This window comes from Acanthochromis polyacanthus, chromosome 3 (genome assembly GCF_021347895.1).
Source record: "Acanthochromis polyacanthus isolate Apoly-LR-REF ecotype Palm Island chromosome 3, KAUST_Apoly_ChrSc, whole genome shotgun sequence".
Lineage (NCBI taxonomy): Eukaryota > Metazoa > Chordata > Actinopteri > Pomacentridae > Acanthochromis > Acanthochromis polyacanthus.
Window position 1 is genome coordinate 34,424,216 of NC_067115.1, and position 20,405 is coordinate 34,444,620.

The 20,405-nt window shown below is 39.7% G+C and overlaps 1 protein-coding gene across 3 annotated transcripts in view; it reads right to left on the bottom strand.

The window, feature by feature from the left end:
- marchf1 (membrane-associated ring finger (C3HC4) 1) overlaps positions 1-12,693 on the bottom strand; it is a 25,161-nt gene extending 12,468 nt beyond the window's left edge. The window contains exons 1-3 of one of the 3 annotated variants that reach the window (XM_022216528.2): positions 11,648-12,693; positions 2,967-3,017; positions 688-761 (exon numbers count right to left, since the gene is read on the bottom strand). In XM_022216528.2, the coding sequence (XP_022072220.2) occupies positions 688-761; positions 2,967-3,017; positions 11,648-11,734 (212 nt within the window). In that variant the 5' untranslated portion in view covers positions 11,735-12,693. Of the gene's footprint in view, positions 1-687; positions 762-2,966; positions 3,018-7,705; positions 7,837-11,647 lie in introns of those variants that run through there. The other 2 variants (XM_051945540.1, XM_051945541.1) reach the window with 2 other exon arrangements.
- Positions 12,694-20,405: the final 7,712 nt, after the last annotated feature.

Sequence of the window (20,405 nt, forward strand, 5' to 3'; positions counted from 1 at the left end):
GTACATTTTAAAGTTCAACTTATCACTTCAAGGTAATCATTGAAGTTTGTTTCCCATTCTCATGCTATTCAGTCATCGCATTTTTTCCAATAATGTGGAAACCATCAGCTTATTTGCTCTTTTGCTAACGGCTTCGTTGTCGTCTGAAGATGCGGGTTGTGGGATGGACGCAGTTTGCCAGCTTTAACTGCCTAAAGCTGAATTACTTCTCCTACTGAACAGAAAAATGGATAACGTGAAACTAAAATTAAGCTAAATAATCAAACGGGCAGGTGAATATGCAATGAACTGAGGACGTGAAGGACAAATGGAGGTTCAAGCACTCACACACATCACATTTGTCAACACCTGCTTTCAGCCACAAGGCCAAAGGACCGAGCCTGTCAGCGTGACAACCACCAGTGAGAATTATAAATTGAGGCATCCTGTTTCTGCAATCAGTCATCTTCCTCTCATTGATTGCACTGTGGGAGGACCATTGGATTTCAGCATCCATTTTAAGTTTGTTATGCCCTCGGGGTGCGGCAGACCATACTAATTCAGTCTCCCACTCAGCGGCGAACAGACTTTAAACTGTGCATGTTAATATCACAGAGAGTTCTGGCTGCTCCTGGCTTTAGAGACATGTTTGTAGACATCTGTGGAACATCAGTGTTTTTTCTCTGGGTTTTTGTAACGCTGTCTTACCTGCATATGTCCTGAGAAGACGGGGTTATCGATGTCCTGGAGGCTGTAGCAGCTCCTGCTGTAGAGTTGCTGGCCTGCAACAAGCAACATCCTCTACAACCCGGTCTCACGGGGATTCGTGAAACTGTCACGTAAGTTTTAGTTTCGGTTTCGTGCGCACCAACACAATTTCGTCATGTTTTTCGTGCCGCTCACCACGAAATGTTTTTCGCTGTGGTAATCACATCTGAAAGTGGTTTATACCGGCGGATTCATGACGATCTAAGCTGTCCATCGGCGTATACTGCTTGTGTGATCGCGTTTGCGGCCGCCGGACATTCTTGAAATTCCTATGCAAATTGGTAAGTGTACCACCGGCTTATGGTTAGGTTATGGTTAGGATTATGGTTAGGGTTATGTTTAGGGACGATGTCATGCAAAATATAGCGTTGGATTCGCCGCGGTTTTACATTAAAAATATAATACACACATTCTTTTGAAATACGTTCTGAGTGGCACGAAAAGTCCGCCGTTTAAAATACATTGGTGCGCATTTCGTGGTGAGCGGCACGAAAAACATGACGAAACCGTGTTGGTGTGCACGAAGCCGAAACAAAAATTTACGTGACAGTTTCACGAATCCTCGTGAGATCGGGCTGTCCTCTATGTAGCTCCCAAGTTTGTTAAGTCAAACATCACACATATACCAAAGCATCACGGCATGTTTACAACATCTGTAATGAGTACAAAATGTCAAGTAAAGCTGCATCAATCATAATCAGGAATACATTTTTACTCAGCCTAGGGTTTACAGTTTGCTGTGTTAGTCAGGCACCAATAAAAGACACTTCGTTCTGCTAGTAAACCTGGTTAATAAAGTGGGAAAAAATAAAGAAAAGAAGGAATAAAACTGTCCCCTAAATATGTGTTGATACTGGATACCAACTGGGTACAGTAAATAAGACTGAAACTGAGAGTTACATAGTCTGCACTGTGCAAAATCTTTGTAAGAACATACTAATGACCACGTTCCTCATTAAACATTAAATGTCAGCTAAATTTGGTCCACCTTCATCCTTCTAACATGCCGTGTTATTACTTTATTTTGTCATAATTTTCGTCCTTGGAGGACAACAGATGACTTCTCTAGCTGTGCATTGGAGAATTTGTTTTCTTATCCATCGTGCTCCTGAAGTTGCTGCAGTGGTGGACAAAAAAAAAAAGCGTCTGTTTGAAGTAAATTTTCAAGACCCATATCTCATCTTGTCCTTCTACAATGAAGTTTAGGACACATTAATAATTCCCTAACTTGCTGCCTGGTGGAACAGTTGTAAAATTAAGGCACTCCCATTTTATATTCTATTTTCTTTCACATTCTGCAAAAAAGTTTATTAATAAGAAAAAGGTCAGCAGACATAATAACCAGGAATACGAGCTGTAATATATTATGTGCCTACGCTTCCATTATCACTTTGTAATGACACAGTAAGCAGAGGGTTCCTACATGGGTTTTCCTGGACTTTTTGTTTTTTCCCCCTAGTATGGTGCCCCATAGCCACCCAGTATTTATAGAAATACAACAGTATTATTTATTTTAACCAGTTTTTACATAGTTTTCTTCAACTGTACCTACATTCAGGAGCCAGTACCTGATTTGAACATCTATACAGCACCATGAACTACAGGTTGTGTTCTAAAATATTTTCCCTTTTTAGTCATTCGGGGTCAAAAACTCCAAAATGAGTTGTCAAGCCAAGTTTTTGTGGTTGATACTAAACAACCTCTATTTATTTCCACATCCAACAGCCACAGTGGAACATTAACATGTATTATAAATTACAGTTCTGGCCACTCAACAAATACAGATTCAGTACTCTGTCATTTTACCTCAGATTTGGTCTCTACTAACCTCTGAGAGTTGCTTCTGAATCTTAAGCAGCTGATACTGACCTGATCGACGATGCTTTTTATGTTAAAACAGCTGCCTACTGCTGCTAAAGTCTGACCTTGGAGTGATGTGACTGAACCAGTTCATTTGCTGGTTGCAAATCAAAAGCAATTAGCAACAACGATGCTGATGAAGTGTCGAGCTTATCTGCAGGTTTGTTGCTGTAAGTGAATTTTATCAAGAACTACAGCTCTTTTGATAAGTAGTAAAGTAGAACTTGAAGCATAAGTTAGCGACTAACACCCTCGCAACATTCTTGCACATCAGACTCTGCTTGGATAAACAATGCTCTCATACACTACGAACTGTGACCTTGATTTTGGCCCTTCTAGCTGTGATTTTCCGCCGTTACCTTGGAGATGTTGCTGGATCGACTCCCTGAGCGCCCAGGTGCCTTCCTCCCCTGCAGGGAGACGGAGAGACAGGAAATCATTAGAGTCCAGGAGCCCCAGGAGGGATGCGATGCTGTATCTTCCACAAAGCCCCAGATATAAAATAATATTAAAACAGTATTTTACTGCACTCATGCCAACCCCAGCAAAGAACTCATTCACGCCGCAGAGCTGCAACGATCAATGAAAGGATGCCCATGGCAAATTTTGAAGGTGCTGTCGGGTAAAAATCATGTAGAGTGCAGAAAATCAGCAAGTCTTCATTTATAAACAGTGCTGTGAGCCCTTTGCCATGATATTTACGACACGTAGGGTATTCTCTATAATTATCACTGTCAGGTCTCAGCCTTAATTTGCATTATACTCATGTAAAGCAGTGTTTTATTTAATTTTTGTCAGGATTTTAATCCTTATTACGTATATTACTCAGGTAAAATCGCATTAAAAGCAACAAAATAGGGTCTTGACCTCAACGTTTAGGCTTGTTAGGTTAATTTCGTAAAGCCAATCATAATCCTTGTTACTGGAGGCCACTCTGATGCAATAACTGTTGTATCAAATGTGCTGTATGTACATGTGTGTATATATACATATACATATATATATATATATATATATATATATATGGATTCTCGTGTATTTAAAAATGTCTTGACTTAACCGTTTTATCTTGTTATATTGCCTGCTTGATCTTGTTGGTCTAATTTGAAGCTTCTTTTTATTGTAAAGCACTTTGCTTTTGAAAGGTGGCGCAAAGTTATTACTATAATGAATTTTACTAATTATTCAGAAACTGAACCCATGTTTTTAGTTACAGCACTTATCAAATTTCCTAGCTTTTCTTCCAATCAACTAATTTCACATTCAACTTGGTTTTCTACGTCAGAAATTGTGCAACCATACTGCTATCTTTTAAAACTAGATGTTCAGCTGTAAGTTTTCCTACGAAGGCATCTGACATTAAAAAGGGACAAATATGGGTACAAATCAGACAAGTTAATGCTTTCGCACGCAATAAAAACCAGAATGTTAGAATGAAACCTAGCTTTAAACAGCAGCTGATTCTTAGCTTTCAGTGTGGACTGGTCCTGCTGTGTTTGCTGTCTAAAGTCCAGCGTCAGAAGTCATGCGCAGACACATGTCCTTGCTCTTTCACTGTGACCTGAGCTTAAAGCCAGCCAAATCCTATTACCTGGTTGTCCCGCTAAGAGCATATGATGCTGCTCTGCAATGTGTCTCTATTTAAAGTCAACTTAAGGCACTTTTTCTAGAGCTTTTCCAAGATCGCCGATAGTCCAATCTGACCTCGCCTGCAGTATCTTACGCAAGTTCACTGACAAGTCGACAGTTTTGTGTAGGAATAATACTGGTAAACCACCATAAAACAAACAAACAAAAAAAAACACCTTCCATGGCATTTGAATCATATGCTGAGGAATTTCACCCCACCTACACTTTCACACTTTGTCTATTTCATGTCTGCTTTGGTTCTGAAGTGAAACTGAGAAACGTTGTAGCACAGCAAATATAGTTCTGATCTAAATCATGAAATACTGTAGTATATTCTCAGGAAATCCATTGTTGTTTTGGGATAATACGGTAGGTCAATAAAAGTCATCATCTTAGCCCTCTTGAAGCAAAAACATAAATATTTAGTTTAAGAAAAAAGCCATCTGGATCAGTTTCTTGTTAAATCCAGCGGTACAATGCACCAGCGCATTTTTAAAAAAGCAACTACGGCATAAACAGTAGTTGGGAAAGGTTGCACCATCATATCACCCAAACCAAAGTCAGCTTTGTTTCTGTGTTCGCGATTAAAAAAAACTTTTTGCTGTCAGTGATTGGATACAGGCTGAGATTGGTTCAGATCGTTAATGAAAAATGCCATTTATTCTCAATTTTTGTCTCTAAAACATCTAAATCTACTAAAAAATTAAAGTATTTAATAAAATGAAAATACAAGAGATGTATTAGGTTATTGCCGGGATGTACAGAAAAAATAGACTTAAGGGATAAAGCAGATGATGTTTTTCCTTCCTGACAACAAATCCCATCAAGAAAACCCAAAGCTAAGTTTTTATCTGCGGCCCCACAGCCCATTGGGTCTCACACTTTCACCTGCATTCCCACCAAAAGAATCAGGCTCTAAACCCTGTCTGGCTCAGAAAATTTCAGGGAGGGACTGAATGTCGCAGATTTTTACAAGAATGACAGAATTTTAACAGTTTATTTAAAAAGGAGCAAAAAATGTTTGTTCTGGACAGCATTCAGAGGGGATTGGAAACAACTGTGATTTAACTGTGTTTTGATTTATCAGAACACTGATTTGTCTGCTTTCTTCTGTTCTTTTCCCACTTTTGGTGAGAAGGCACCTATTGTTGGTTATGATATCTTGATGGGATTTGTTTCCAGTGATAATCTTAATAAAAATCATCCACAGCTGTGTTGATAAAAAAATTCTAGTCCACAGCTGTTGACATTTGGTGGATGGACGTGATAAATCCTGCCATTTAAATCTGTATTTATACGTAATATATACAGGAAAATGACTATATAACACCAAACAATATTAATGTGGACACTGATAAGCTTTATGTATCTTACAGGATATTCACAGAGTTCAAAGTTGTCGTCTCGTGGGTGGCTTTCCTATTTTTTTTCCTTGACATAAAAGGAAAACCAGAGCTTGCGTGTCTCAGCCCACACGCTGACACAGTTGTGGGTACACTTTGTGCAAATCATTAAAATAAATAAGAGACGCGCTGACAGGTAGAAGACTGCATCGTCTAAGCTGATAAGGGGATTTTCTGATAGCCCTGTTTAAATCAGTCGTCCTGCCTGGAATCAAAGCGAACGCTTCTCACAGCAACCCCCTACCTGGGCGTTACAGGAGGACAGCTAATCTGCCATTAAATCAAACGTCACCGCTCAAACCATCGACACGCATCCGGTGCAGGTATATTACATGAATTCCTGACATAATACATCTGCTTGTAGCACTTAATTGTTTAATTATTGCAGCTGAACGGCATTTCAGGGCTCATGTAAAACTCTACATGTCAAAAAACTGAGTGGAAACTGTCAAAGACTATTATACTGTAATAGAACTCCTGACGGCTTACTACTGGCAAATAACACAACTTAAAAAACAAACAATAAACACACTTTGTCTTGACTTCTGGTCGCTTTTCCGCTACATAAACACACTACAACACAAGCTGTTGTACAGACAGCAGCCTGCAGCATTTTGTCAAAGCAGAATTTCACAACATCGCAAATTTTTTGTACGCGACTGGCTGTGTTATTTTATTTTGAGAAATGGAAAAGGATGACAGGATTGCTATTGATTTTCTCTCTGTGGTCTGGAGAGAGTTTGGTCCAAAAAGCATTTAACCCTGCGAACACAGAGGACTGAAAGCATGAGCAGAACAAGTCTTGTTAACTGGAATATATTATGTGTTTCTTTAGCTATATGAAAATGTGAAAAGTCGACGGCTCCTAAAACAACGTGCAAATATGACACCTGACAAATGTTTCCTCTTGCTTGTTGCTAAGCTATGCTAAACATATCTGGAACCAGCACACTGATTTACCTGATTTCATTCTACTTATTCATCTCTTCATTTCACAGCAACTTCCTACCCATGCGCTACTATTCAGTAACTTCCTGAGGTGACAGAGTCAGTACAGTCTGTTCCTGCAGGCTTCTATGCAATCTGGACCTCACACAAATTAAAGAGTTGCATTTTTTAAGGCAAGAACAGAGGCCAAAATGCAGACAGACAAACCCAGGTAAATACAGACATAAGACATTTAGAGATTTCTTTTGGACAGACAGTGCAGCTGATTTTAAATTCCGCTAATGGCTGGTCAGATAAGCCAGCTTCTATTCTCACCTCTATTAGCATGGAAATATCGTGTTGGAGGTGATAGACAGGTCAAGCTGCAAAACAGTAGCTGCAGCTCTGTGATAAAGTCAGTTTGTGTATTTGCAGGGCATTTTCCATTTTACTCCGTGTGCGTAAGTATGAAACGCTTTCAGTAAGCCACGTGACAGACAGACGTTCCTCCAGCCAACAAGAACACTTCACATCACTTTCACACACGTCTCTCAGCCACAGCTGGTGACTCGCTCGCCACAACGAGAAGGTTAATACACAACGCAGTGACAGAATGTACTACAGGTGGAAGCACTAATAACAACCTCGGATTACAGGTGAGTAAGAGATGCAGCATGCTCTGTGTCAGACATTGTGTACTGGTTTGTAGCATCTGCACAGTGGCTGCATCGGTATCCCACTTTAGTTGATTTTTCTAAGCTGACAGAGTAAACATAGGCCAACAAAAAAGTGCAAATTCTATTTTTAATATCAGCCCAAAACCTAAAAAAAACATTAGAAATTACATCATCTCTTTCTCTGACTCCTTCTCCTTCTAGCTGTAGGTTTTAATGCATCTAATCTACATCTTCTGAAGCAAACAGAGTGGTATTTAAACATACAAAGCACTATAAACTAACAGCTTGGCGGTATAAGATGTAACGAAGCACTTGCAGTTGCCAACTTTAAACTGCCAAAAACAAATCCAAGCATCACAAGACCACAGTCCAACACAGCGTCCATCCTGCTGCAGCCTGATTAAGCCCCGACTTACAGTTCAGTAGCAATAAAGTGGTTTTTCAGCGCTAACTGTTGCTTACCTGAGCCTCTGTTCCCCTGCCGACACTCTGACTGTGACTCACAGCAGAGACTCTGGTGAGTCTGTGTGCGGACATGTGCATGTTTCTGCAGAGGGGATTAAGAGATGAAGCGTGGACCGAGGGATGTATTTTGGTTCTGTACTCTGGCACGCAATCAGAAACACCTACAGCCACATTTAGACAACCAACCATGAGGCTGCAGCTGCACATTTTACATTTGGTCACAACGTGTTTGATAGAAACTCAACTTTAAAAGCTCGAATCTAATCTTTGCAACCACAAATAGTTTATAAGAGCCACAATCGATGTTGAGATGAGAAGAATATTCCTAGTTATGAATCCATACGAACGCATGAGTCATAAACTCGGCTATTTTGAGTCATCGAGGTTGTATTGTGTTGTTGTTGACAGTTGCATCTCCATGGAAATGTATCAAAACAAACCAATAAATGTCAACAGACTCTGACTCTCTTGTTCAGCCCTGATTGTTCCCACGTTGGCAGATAACAAGGTGCTTATGTAAGACCCCGTCACTTACTGTATCATGACAAGATGCTGACTAAAACAGTTAGTACAAACAGAGTTTCAGGGCTGTAGAAGAGCACGCCACAGTATGGAAACTGTAACAGGACCATGAACACATTTTAAAATGATGGGTTTTTTTTCCCCAGCTATTGACTTCTATTCCTTTCTGTATATAATGAAAATCAGCTAACAGAAGAGCTAAACCTGCTTGAGCTGACTGTCTAAGAATAGAACCTGTTAAGCCTGTTGACTGGGTTGACCGATTGATTTTAAGGTTTAAGTAACATTTCTGCATTAAAATGTCTAAAAACAAGTAGACCACTGACACTGTTATGTATTTTGTTTACGTTTACTTAAATTATCCCAAATGTCACCAACAATGTTCAAATCAAAAATCAGTGATTTTACTCACTAATAAAGGAAAAGTCACCCATCAGTGGCATCATGTCTCCTCTGTATGTTCAAGAGGCGAACTAGCAAAACCTCACAGTGTGATTGTGTTGAGCACAGATAACATGACTGACATAATGTTAGCCACAGTGATGTTAACATTACAATAACATGTTAACATAACAATGTTAACATAACATTACAATTTCATTTGAATGCAATGGCAGAACATGAATATATGCAAATAAAAGCAGTATTCAAGATGGTAATCCTGTCTTGCCTTGTTTTTTAACATTTTATATTTAACTTATTTAGTTTTAAATGGTAAATGGTTGTATTTATATAGCGCTTTTATCCAAAGCGCTTTACATGATACATCACATTCACACATTCACACACTGATGGCGGGAGCTGCCATGCAAGGTGCTAACCACAACCCATCAGGAGCAATTAGGGGTTCGGTGTCTTGCTCAGGGACACCTCGACATGAGCATGACGGGCCGGGGGATCGAACCGCAACCCTCCGGTTGCGAGACGGCCACTCTACCCACTGAGCCATGCCGCCCAGTCTAGTTTTACAAGTCTTCATCTTGTCTTGCTTTTGGCACAAAACATTTCCATTGTTTGTCTCATCACATGCGCAGAACTTCAACTCAGGGTGTTTTAAATTGTGCTATTATCAATTAGCTTCATTTCTATCACTTCAAACAGATTTTTATAGCACTGGTGGTGAAGACAACATCTCCCATAATCCCATGTTACCTCAAGACATCATCAAACTACATCTTTTCTCATTGATTTCATTTTGAGACCACTAATGGCAGAAATAATATTCATAAAGATTTGTATTAGCATTTAGCATCCAGTAAATATAAGATCCCTGCAAAATATCTGGTGTTAAATAGAATTAAAATATCATTTTGTGAGTTTTAATTTTGCGTTCACACCCAGAAAAGATCATTTCAAACAGAACAGTTCTTCAACTGTGTAACATTTAAAACTGTGTGGACTAAACACAGCAGCAACGAAAGACGCAGTTTGATGAAGCTGTGAGTAGCGTGGGATCATGGCAGCTGTTTTCACCGTCTTTGAAGATGAAGAAGACAAAAACTATGTTCACAAAGTTATTCTTAGCTACACATATTCACGAGTAATTCAAAGCTAATTGCTGAGTCGACTACCCATACAGCGACTGTAGCTAACGTGACGTGGTGAATTCAGTCATGTGATCGCCCAGCGCATGAGTGCAACGTGGTAATATGGACTATGGGTCCACTGCTAGGCAACCAAAACACAAGATAATAAATTTCTCCGAGTTTGAACATTGTTGGAAGCATTTGGAATAATCTACATGCACACATCAACACAAGTTTAACACTAGTTGAGTCATTTTTACACATTTCAGTGCAGAAATGTTGCTAAACTTTTAGGAGCTGCATTAATAAAACAGTAACCAAAGACCTAAATAGCCTCCTTTAGTGCTTCTTTTTATTGGATAATATGTTGAGACTGATTAAGGTTTATTATAGAGACGATCTTCACTGCAATAAATGCAAGAAGTACAGGCAGTAACATTAATAAAACAATCAGCAGGAGTGTACGTTATTTAAATCGTATACTTTGCATTACTGCATCCTCACCTAGCATAACTATTATAAATGTTCTCTACGCAGGTGATCATCATTAGCCAAAGTATCCCACCAGATATTTCTGTGTTAAACTTGCAGCCTGTGGGCTTCGTTCTGGTCTGATCGTGTTAAATGTGGACCATGTAGCCGCAACGTCTCCTGTTTGATTCATTTGTTTTCGTTGCTGCAGTTTCTCTCCTCACAATCCCTTGCTGTTGGCAAAACTGCCAAACATAACAATGATATAATGAAAATAAACATGCACTGAAGTCTTTGGGCCATTGTTTGTCTTTATGTAAACACTATAGAGGAGTCAGGTAAGAAGGGAGAGAAGGTGGGACTCAAACCAGGAAACCAGGACACTCGGCAGCATGTTATTTATAGTCCTTTTTGCAGTGGGTGACTTGTGTTAGCCTGTTTTTAAAGAAATTGTAATCTCAGTGAGAATGTTAATTGGCTGAGCAGAAAAGGACACTGGTTAAAGGAAAGACAATATATCTTATCGTGTTATTTTTATGGTTTTGCAGGCTTTACACATCAATAATAAGTATTTTAAGCCTGCTGTTATAAAACTTCCATGATTCTGGATGAGCAGGACAATATGGAGGGATGGAGATTTCACAATGCTGCGACCAAACAGCTGAGACTCTCTACGACATACAGCATGACATATTGCACCACACTGAGGAGGTGAAACTGTTTCAAACTCACACATACTCCCATCAGGCGCTACTCAAGTTCCTGTTTCTGTTTTCAGGAGTAGATTCACAATATATCTGATCATGAATGCGACAAAAAATATGCAAAACTAACTCTGCAATGTGCAGTAGCCGTTAGCATGAGTTTCAAACCCAACTCATGACACAGCATGAAATGACGCACTGGGACACGGAGTAAAGTCTCACGGTATTCTGTGATGTCATGTGACTGTGTGTGTTTTTTTATGACATGACGTGATGTAATGTGAAATGATGTGACGTGAGATCAGGCTCCATAGAAGATGCAGCTCAAACATTACTCCCCAGTGAGGGAACAGCGATAAAATGCTGCTGAGTACATCTTTACTGTACATGTTAAGGCGCTCAGTGAGTGAGTTGAAAAGACTGTCAGCCCAAACAAGAGACTCATACACACACAAACACACACACATGCACATACACACATGCACTCGTGCACTCTCCTGTCATCAGGATCAACATTCAAGGACGAATCGCAGGACTTCTACCTTCCAACAACGTAAATAACTTCTCTGGAATCTTAAATCTCTGTAATCGGACCAACTTCATCTGAGTTTTTAACCTCAACCACAAAAAAAGACAAAAATGAAAACTGAAATATGCGTGAATTTACTGTAATCTCAGAGGCTTTTAGAATAGAGTTGTGGAGGTCAGAAACTCACCTCGTTCTTGTCTTTGGAGCGAGGAACGCTCTTGCCATTGCTGGTTGTCTCCCTGGCCGGCACCACAGTTATCTGCTGTACTGGCATGCTGCTGTTTCCAGGCAACGCTCCGGTGTTACTCCCACAGCATTCCCAGCACACCGCGCCTTCCTGTCCTCCGATCTGCGTCCCTGCGTGGGATCCGCTGTCCCATCCACCAGCTATTTTCAGAGTGAGGAGACGGTGCTCCGGGATCGCTGTCCTTTATTAGTCCAATCCGGACCATCAAGAGGCGCGGAGATGGAAAAAGGATCAGGTCACCGTGGCAACAAGAAGACAGCTTCGAAGATGGTGGGGTGTGAGGTCGTCATGACGACTGGGAAACTACTCAACAGTGCGCACCACCACCTCCTCCTCCTCCTCGTCTTCTTCCTCCTCCCCCTCCTCCACCCTCCTGCTGAGAGAGACAAGAGAGGAAGAGTTGTGATGGAGCTGAGCAGTAAACAAGGAGGCAGGGAGGCTGTTTGTGTGTGTGTGTGTGTGTGTGTGTGTGTGCGTGCCTTTCTGGAAGGGGCGGAGCCAGGATTTTGTTGTGCTTGCTGTATTACAAGCATAAGGTCCACGAGGATTTAGGGCTTAGACTAACCTCAATCTCCTCCTCTGACCAGTGGTGTTGCTAATAAGCTTACACAACTTGTGCACATGGACAGCAGTCACACACACACACACACACTCACTGCCTGATTGTTTTGAAAGCCCCCCGCCGTGAAACAGTGTGTTTATAGACGTTAAGCCGCCTCATTTTTTCTGTCATGTTAAAGGAACAAATGCACGTTACTCATCTGATCGGCCATGAAGACACGATGACACACATCACACCACAGCCATATCAGCGTCTTCGCAGAATGTGTGCGTAGGCGTGAGTGTGCAGGCGACGAGGGTGTAATCCTATTTCAAATTGTCTCAGGTCACGAGGATTATGATTGATATAACTTGAAAATGTGGGTCTTAAATTGGGATCACTGAAGAGCAGCTACTGTCTGAGGTGAAGAGGAATATTGGGAGATGTTTACAGAATGCCTGCGACCGCCCACTTCAACTGTTTCACACTCTTCACAGGACAGTAAAAATAGTAACGGGTGTTAACTGTGTCTTAATCACTTTTTCAAACTAATGATTTGATGTTTTCCTACAAACAAGACAGGGTTGCTAATTCAGAGTCAAAGAATTACAGTGTGCTTTCCCTTATTATAGGCAGCCTTAATCATAGTCGCATGTTACTGAATTCAAAATGTGGTTGAAACAATCAAGCTTGGTTGGTTAAGCAGCAGTTTTACAGTCCATCCACAGTGCCCTCCATAATTATTGGCACCGCTGGTCAAGATGTGTTCTGTAGCTTCTAGTAAATTCTTTTTTTTTTCTAAATAATATAAGACCACAATGAAAAAAGGAGAAAAATCCAATCTTTAATTAACGTGCAATTATTCAGTGGGGAAAAAAAACACATTAAAAAATAATTCTTTTACATCAAATCTTGTGTGCCACAATTATTAGCACCCCTGATGTTAAAACTTTGCACAACCCCCTTTTGCCAACAAAACAGCACCTAATCTTCTCCTATAAAACATTTTTCAGCAATTTTCAGTGTGAGAGTACGCTTCTGCAATAAAAATTTAATTTAAGACTTTCAACACATCTTAACCAGGGGTGCCAATAATTATGGAGGGGTGCTGTATCCTACAATTCTACAATTCTACAATTTCATTTAGCAGACGCTTTTGTCCAAAGCGACGTACAACACATAAGGAAAAACCTGTAATAAGTGCAAAAAGTGCTTCAAGTGTGATTGGTCAAAGGTGTTGCCATCAAGTTGCAGAAGAATTGCCAACCCCTCCCCCCTTTTATTTTTTTTAAACTTTGTCAGCACTAAATAATTGCTGGGTCTTGGACCACCTGACTTATTCTACCCCTAAGGTGGAGTCAGATTAAGTGCCTAGGTGTTCTCTGAACAATTGAGTCTTCAATTGTCTCTTAAAAGTATAAAGGGACTCAGCAGAACGCACAGAGTTTGGTAGTTTGTTCCACCATTTGGGAACAACAGAGGAGAAGAGTCTGGCTAGAGATTTCGAGCCGTGCTGGGCTGGAAGCACCAGGCATCTCTCACATGCAGAGCGAAGTGGGCGTGAAGGGGAGTAGACCTGGATCAGGGAATCCAGGTAGGCTGGGGCCATTCTTGTAAATGTTTTGTAAGTCAGGAGGAGAGTTTTGAATTTGATTCTGGCTGCAACTGGAAGCCAGTGAAGGGAGATGAACAGGGGAGTGACATGAGCTCTTTTGGGCTGGCTGAAGACCAGACGTCCTGCTGCATTCTGGATCATCTGTAGAGGTTTGACTCTACATGCAGGGAGACCTGCCAGAAGAGAGTTGCAGTAGTTAATGCGTGACATCACAAGAGCCTGAACCAGAAGTTGTGTGGCCTGTTGGGTCAGGAAGGATCTGATCTTCCTGATGTTGTAAAGGGCATAAGGACAAGATCGAGAAACTGAGGCCACGTGAACCTTAAAGGTCAGCTGTATCCATCATCTATACACTCCTTAATCCCCACTAGGGTCACAGGGGAGCTGGAGTCTATCCAGCTGACTTAGGGTGAAGGCACAGGACCCCCTAATAGCCCGGTCTATCACAGGGCTACATATAGAGACATACAATCACTCTAAAATTCACTCCTACAGACAAATTAGAAACACCAGTTAACCTCAGCATGTTTTTGTACTGTTGGAGGGGAAGCCAGAGAACCTGGTGAAAACCCACACATGAACAGAAGTCCACACAGAAAGATCACAGGCCCAGGCCGGGACGTCAACCACGCTAAGCATCGAGTCACTGAGCAGCCGTTTTATAGTCCAATGAATGTTACTGATAAAGCATTCAATATGAAAGTTTCAAAAATATCCTGCATCAAAATAAATTAAGAAGAACACCTTACTCTATTTAAATTCAGACGGTTGAATTCTTCTCATCTTTTCTCTATTTTAATCACCATCCAAGTGTGCTTCGGTTGAGCCAAACTAAGCATGACCTTTGGGCCTTATTTTGCTCGAGTTCTCTCGAGTACATCAACTGTTTGGGAGCCAACAAGCCACGAACCATTTCCAATGTTTGTTTTTTTTAGTTTAGCTTTAGTTTATTTCCTCATTCAGATGAAGAGCTGAGCACTTGCATACACAAAATTCTAACAGCTTGTTAGCCGCTGCAACAGCCCTGGTTTTACCAACCACTGCAGAGAGAGGAAGTGGTCAGAAGTGTCCCAGATATGCTTCCTCACACCCACACAGACGAATATTTGACGACACACACAAATGGTATTTTTTCGGATCATACCATTCTGTTAGTATTGGAGATATTCAAAGCTTAACTTCTTTAACTTTCAGTTAAGAGTGTATGAGTTGGGGTTACAACAGATAAATGGACGTGTTCCACTGTAAACAGAATGCTACCGGTTCACAGGGTTTACCACAAAGAAAAACAGCTTTATCTTCTACAGAGAGCTTCAGTTTCTGAAAGTGGGTGCCAAATAAACGTCTCATATATATTCTTACCATTTACAGCAAATACCTGAGAGCAGTCATAGATCCTACAATGAATTTAATTTTACGTGAGAAGCTTCTACACACACACACACACACACACACACACACACACACACACACACACACACACACACACACACACACACACACACACACACACACACACACACACACACACACACACACAGAAGCACAGGGCCCATTAATAATTAGGGTTAATATGATCTCACTTGAACTTGAGAGGGGATGTGTAAGTCAGCTCTTCACAGCTCTTGCAAGTCTGTATATGTGAGAGAGAGAGAGAGAGAGAGAGAGAGAGAGAGAGAGAGAGAGAGAGTGTGAGAGTGTGAGAGTGTGTGTGTGTGTGTGTGTGTGTGTGTGTGTGTGTGTCATGAAGCTGATGAGTGATGGTCAACGTCTAGATGCTCCTGCAACACGCTGGGTGAGTGTTTAAGCCTAATTCTGATTGAGTGTGTGTGGTGGGATGTCAGCTTTTGGAAGTACAACCGATTGTCGACACACAGCTGTGGCGGCAGGTGTGAACCGATGGCCTCTCTGATAACTGAGCTGGAGGTGATGACGATCATGTTCTCTCTCCTGGTTTTCGCCCTCTTCACACTAACTGGGATTCTCAGTGAGGAATGTGCACGCGCGGATGGTACGGCTGCAAACACACACAACACCACAAATGTAAAGTCAGTTTGTGTTTCATGTTTGGTTCCACACAGTTTTCCTGCAACAGTATGCTACTGCCAGATTTAGTACCACATATATCACACTACATGATATAAAAGAGGAGGAAAATAGTTAAATACAGATATAGGTGAAGCTGCATTGGGATGCCATGTGATTCTAGACTCACATTTATAAAAACAGTGTCGGCAAAACATCAGAGATACCTCACAAAAAATCCCACAACCTCCAAAATGATCACACAGGTAAATCAGCACCTCTCCAAAAATGGTTAAAAAACAAGAATGCATTCATAGATTAAATATGTAAAACAGGACTGTTGTAGTAGACTGCATTAGCTTTAACCAGGTAAAATAAGTATAAGGATTTATTTCTTTAAAAAAAAAAACAATTCTGCAAAAAATTTTGTATTTAACAGGTTTTCAAAAATGTGTTTTATATTTTTTTCTGTCATTAATTAAATTACTATTAAAGAACAAACTGTGAATGACATCACACTTTTCTCTCATAAAAAACTGTTAGAGTACACTTGCAAAATTTACAGTAATTAAAACAATTTTGTTTATTTAATAGATAAAACTGTTAAATTTAAATGTAATCATTCTAAAAATAGATACAATCAACACAAATGATTGCACAGGTAAATCAGCACTTCTCCTAAATGGATTAAACAAGAACTCCATAATAATGTATTCATAAAGTAAACACTTAAAACAGGTTTGTTGTAGCAGACTGCATAAGTTTTAACTACACAGGCTAAGTACAACTATATACTAGACAGGTTATTCTGCAAAATAAGTAAGAAAAAATATATAATCAACTGATTTTCAAAAATGTATTTCATTAATAACACCAAATAAAATAAGCCTGTGAATGACCTTAACATTTTTGTCACACAAAAAGACTGATAAAATACATGGGAAATTTTTGGTAATGAGAAAAAAACTGTTTATCTAAGATTAAATTGTTGAATTCAAATTTAATCCTGTAAATATATCTCTAAAATTAGATACAGTCAACAAAAATGATGTAACTTTGCAAAGACTTGTGTGTTCAATGAGCGATGTTTTGGACACTGACATTTTAACAAAATGATAAATAAGTGTGTTTTCATTCGTAAAGCATTAGTTTAAAAAACTGTTTTTATCACTGGAAACAGGAATAATTAATGTAGAAGGTGAGCTAACTACAGTAAACATGTCACTCCATCATGTAGTTCAAGTATGAGGATTAGTTTGACATTAAACTGCTGCAAAGTCACAAGTAAGAAGTCACACTACACCTGAAAAGATCTTAAATTTACAGCAGATTCTTGCACTTTGCATTACTAGTTTTTCAACAATGCTTTGACCTTTTTTTTTTTTTACATAAATTGGATGACAAAACTCAACCAAATAACAGCAGCATCACTGCACTATTCAATTAAGTTTATCATTGTTTTTATAAATTCTAATATTCTTTGAGGAGAAAATGATCCAGTCATATTTTGTTCATCATTTCCTTTTATACTGCAGGCTTTTGTCTTGTGTCCACTGCAGGAATTGGCATTCATGTATTACTAAGACTAATAATACCTTATTACTCTTTATTTTTTGTCCCATAATGCCTTGCCAGATCTCTAAGACTTTATTGTGGCGATTAAGCAAGTATGATGCACATGAGGAAGTCCTCTTGGCATAACGCCTGCAAAAGAAAATCTTTGTCAGCAGTGACTGAATTTAGTATTTAGAATCTCATTTAGTATCTAAATGAGAGGACAACATAAAACTGACCCTCCAAGTGTGCGGCGACACTCTGGTGGCATTGCTTGTTGTGCACTTCAGCTGCCCATGAACTCATCAGTTGTACTCCGACCGCTGAGCTCCTGGAATTAGAAGATCAGACGGACACACACAAAGTATAATCAAACGTATTAACAGAAGAATCATAGCTCTCTCTCTTGAGGAGGAGTTTAGATAGATATGTAAAAGAGCAGCGGCACTCACTCATCCTGAAACTCTGCTTAGTAGTTGAGTTATTGTGCAGAAGTGTTTCTTCACTCTTCTGCTCGTGAACTGTTATTCATATCATAATTTCTCTAATGTCTTCAATAAGCATTAAAAGTCAAAATATACACGATCACAATTCAGGCTAAAAAATGTATTTTAATTATGGATGATTGCTGCTGATTATGTATGATGCTGAATATAATTAGGACTATGCTGGACTACGTTGCATTTAGCTAAGAGTATGTAACTAACAGTAAATAACAGAGTGTGTAGTTTATACTAAAGTGTTATTTCTGCTTTTGTGGAAAATAATATAAACACCGTACAATATCCAGTATCTAGTCAATGCCACTTTACAATATGCCATCGAAAAGGGAAGTAGTAGACTCATAAAAACATTTTCTAACAAAAAAACAGATCATTATCAGCTCTTGACACAAGTACAACTTATTGCAATGTTTATTGCAATGTTTTACTAGATTCTACTATAACTTTTTAAAATATTGGTGTTCAGAGCAAACTTTTACAGAACTTAACAAGAGCAATCTGACATTTCTGACCTCCGCCAAAGGGAAGATGATACGAAGTTGGAAAATCTAAATCTGGATCCAGAATCCAGATCCTTAACCGGATCAACACAAAATTTGAATGGATCCTTCCCTGGGCCAAGATCCACCTCTGGTGAAAATTTCATGAAGATCCGACAAGTAGTTTTTGAGAAATCCTGTCCACAGACACGCACACAGACAGACAAATAAATAAACGGACCCGATTGCATAACCTCCTTGGCGGAGGTAATCAGCATATTTGCGTGTTCTTTAACTCTCTTTCATTTATCAGTCATCCAAAATGTTACTGTTGCTATAACTTTTCTGTTTTATATAATATGTAATTTCTTTTGTGTAATGTTTGCCGTTTTTTTCCCCTTTTTATACTGTCGAATCAGCCTGTACTTTCCACTGCACTTCATTTGTACTTCTGACCATAAAAGTGCTGCATAATAGAAGGTTAAATATTCATTACCAGGTCGTACAGGCGGCTGATTTTAAAGGCAAACTGCACATACGACATATGTGGTTGCTACAGTACATTACAGTATATTTTGTGCACTTGGAGGTCCACGCTGAATCATGCAATAGTCATGAATAAACTTCATATAAAATGCAACAAAAAATGCAGATAATTGTAATTTTCAAAAACTACTACATAATTTTGTATTATGATATATTACAGATATATAATTTATTATTTATTCTACATTTAAATTCATTAATGACTAATGTATACACACATTAAATACAGTTGCATTGTATTATTTTATGCAGAAACTATCTTCTTGTCTCCCTGTGTTAAAACTTTGAATGTTAAAACTGTTTTTATCATTTCATCCCCTACAGAAACTAACGTGCAACCACAGAGGGAGGAGCTGACAGTCTGACTGCAAATGACGATCCTCACTCAGTCTCAGAAATGTCAGAGGGCGACCCCAAACTGTTTATCACTGTTTGGTTCCTCATGAAGACGTGCTAGCCAAAGCCTGGTGTGTGTGTGTCTGTGTGTCAAAACAAAGTCCAAATGGAAACCTCTGAACACGTGTGCACTTTGTTTCAGGATCTAGTGTTATTTGCTTCCAGGATCAAGCACAAAGGAGTGGCCTTCACTGCACGCTGTAAAACCTGTATTCAATAAAGAAACGCCTGCTTCGACAAACTGTGATTGGACAGTATTTCGCCTCTGCTTCCCTTTCTTTCACACCTTGACAGTGTGCATATGTGGAGACACACACTCTCGCTCTCCTCAGAAGTTCTTTTATTTTGATCTACAGATCTGAAAGCAGCGGCTGTGATTCTCCCACCAGTAAGTCTCAGATCCTGTTTTTCCACTCTCACTTCGCTCGTTTCTCGCTGTTTGTTTGGCTCAACTGCAGGTCACCTCTGCGTCTGGGAGAGGTTGTTCAAAGATCTGGGTCAGGAACAAAAGGTGTGCTGCCAGGATTAGAGTGAGCTCTCAAATTATTCTGCTGGAATGAGAATCCCTCTTGTCAGGGATCAAAGGGTGGAGCTGGTGTTAACGACTGTCAACAACAGCAAGAAAAACATGTGAATCACAAGCCATCTGTGTTTGGCTACAATGCTGCGTTTAGCCTCCAGGTGATAATATAAAACTGCAGGGTGCAGCCAAATAATGCCTGTTATAATATTTCAGACAGATAACACATATTTATTTAGCCTTCATCCTTTTAGTGCAGCTCCTGACCTTCTTTAACAGCAGTTTGCTGTGTTTTAGTGGATGTGTTCAGACTGTTTACCGCTTTACATTATGCTTATTTTGCTGTTAATATTAATGTTGTTTCATGTCAGATAGCGGATGCATTACAGCTTAAAGATTTAGAGCATCTGAGGTCTGACCTAAACTCTGCTTAAAATGAAAAATGTATTCACTGAAGTTTTCTGAAAGTTTCCAAAAATTCTGATGCCTCTATTTTCATTTCTGATTTCAACACTAAGT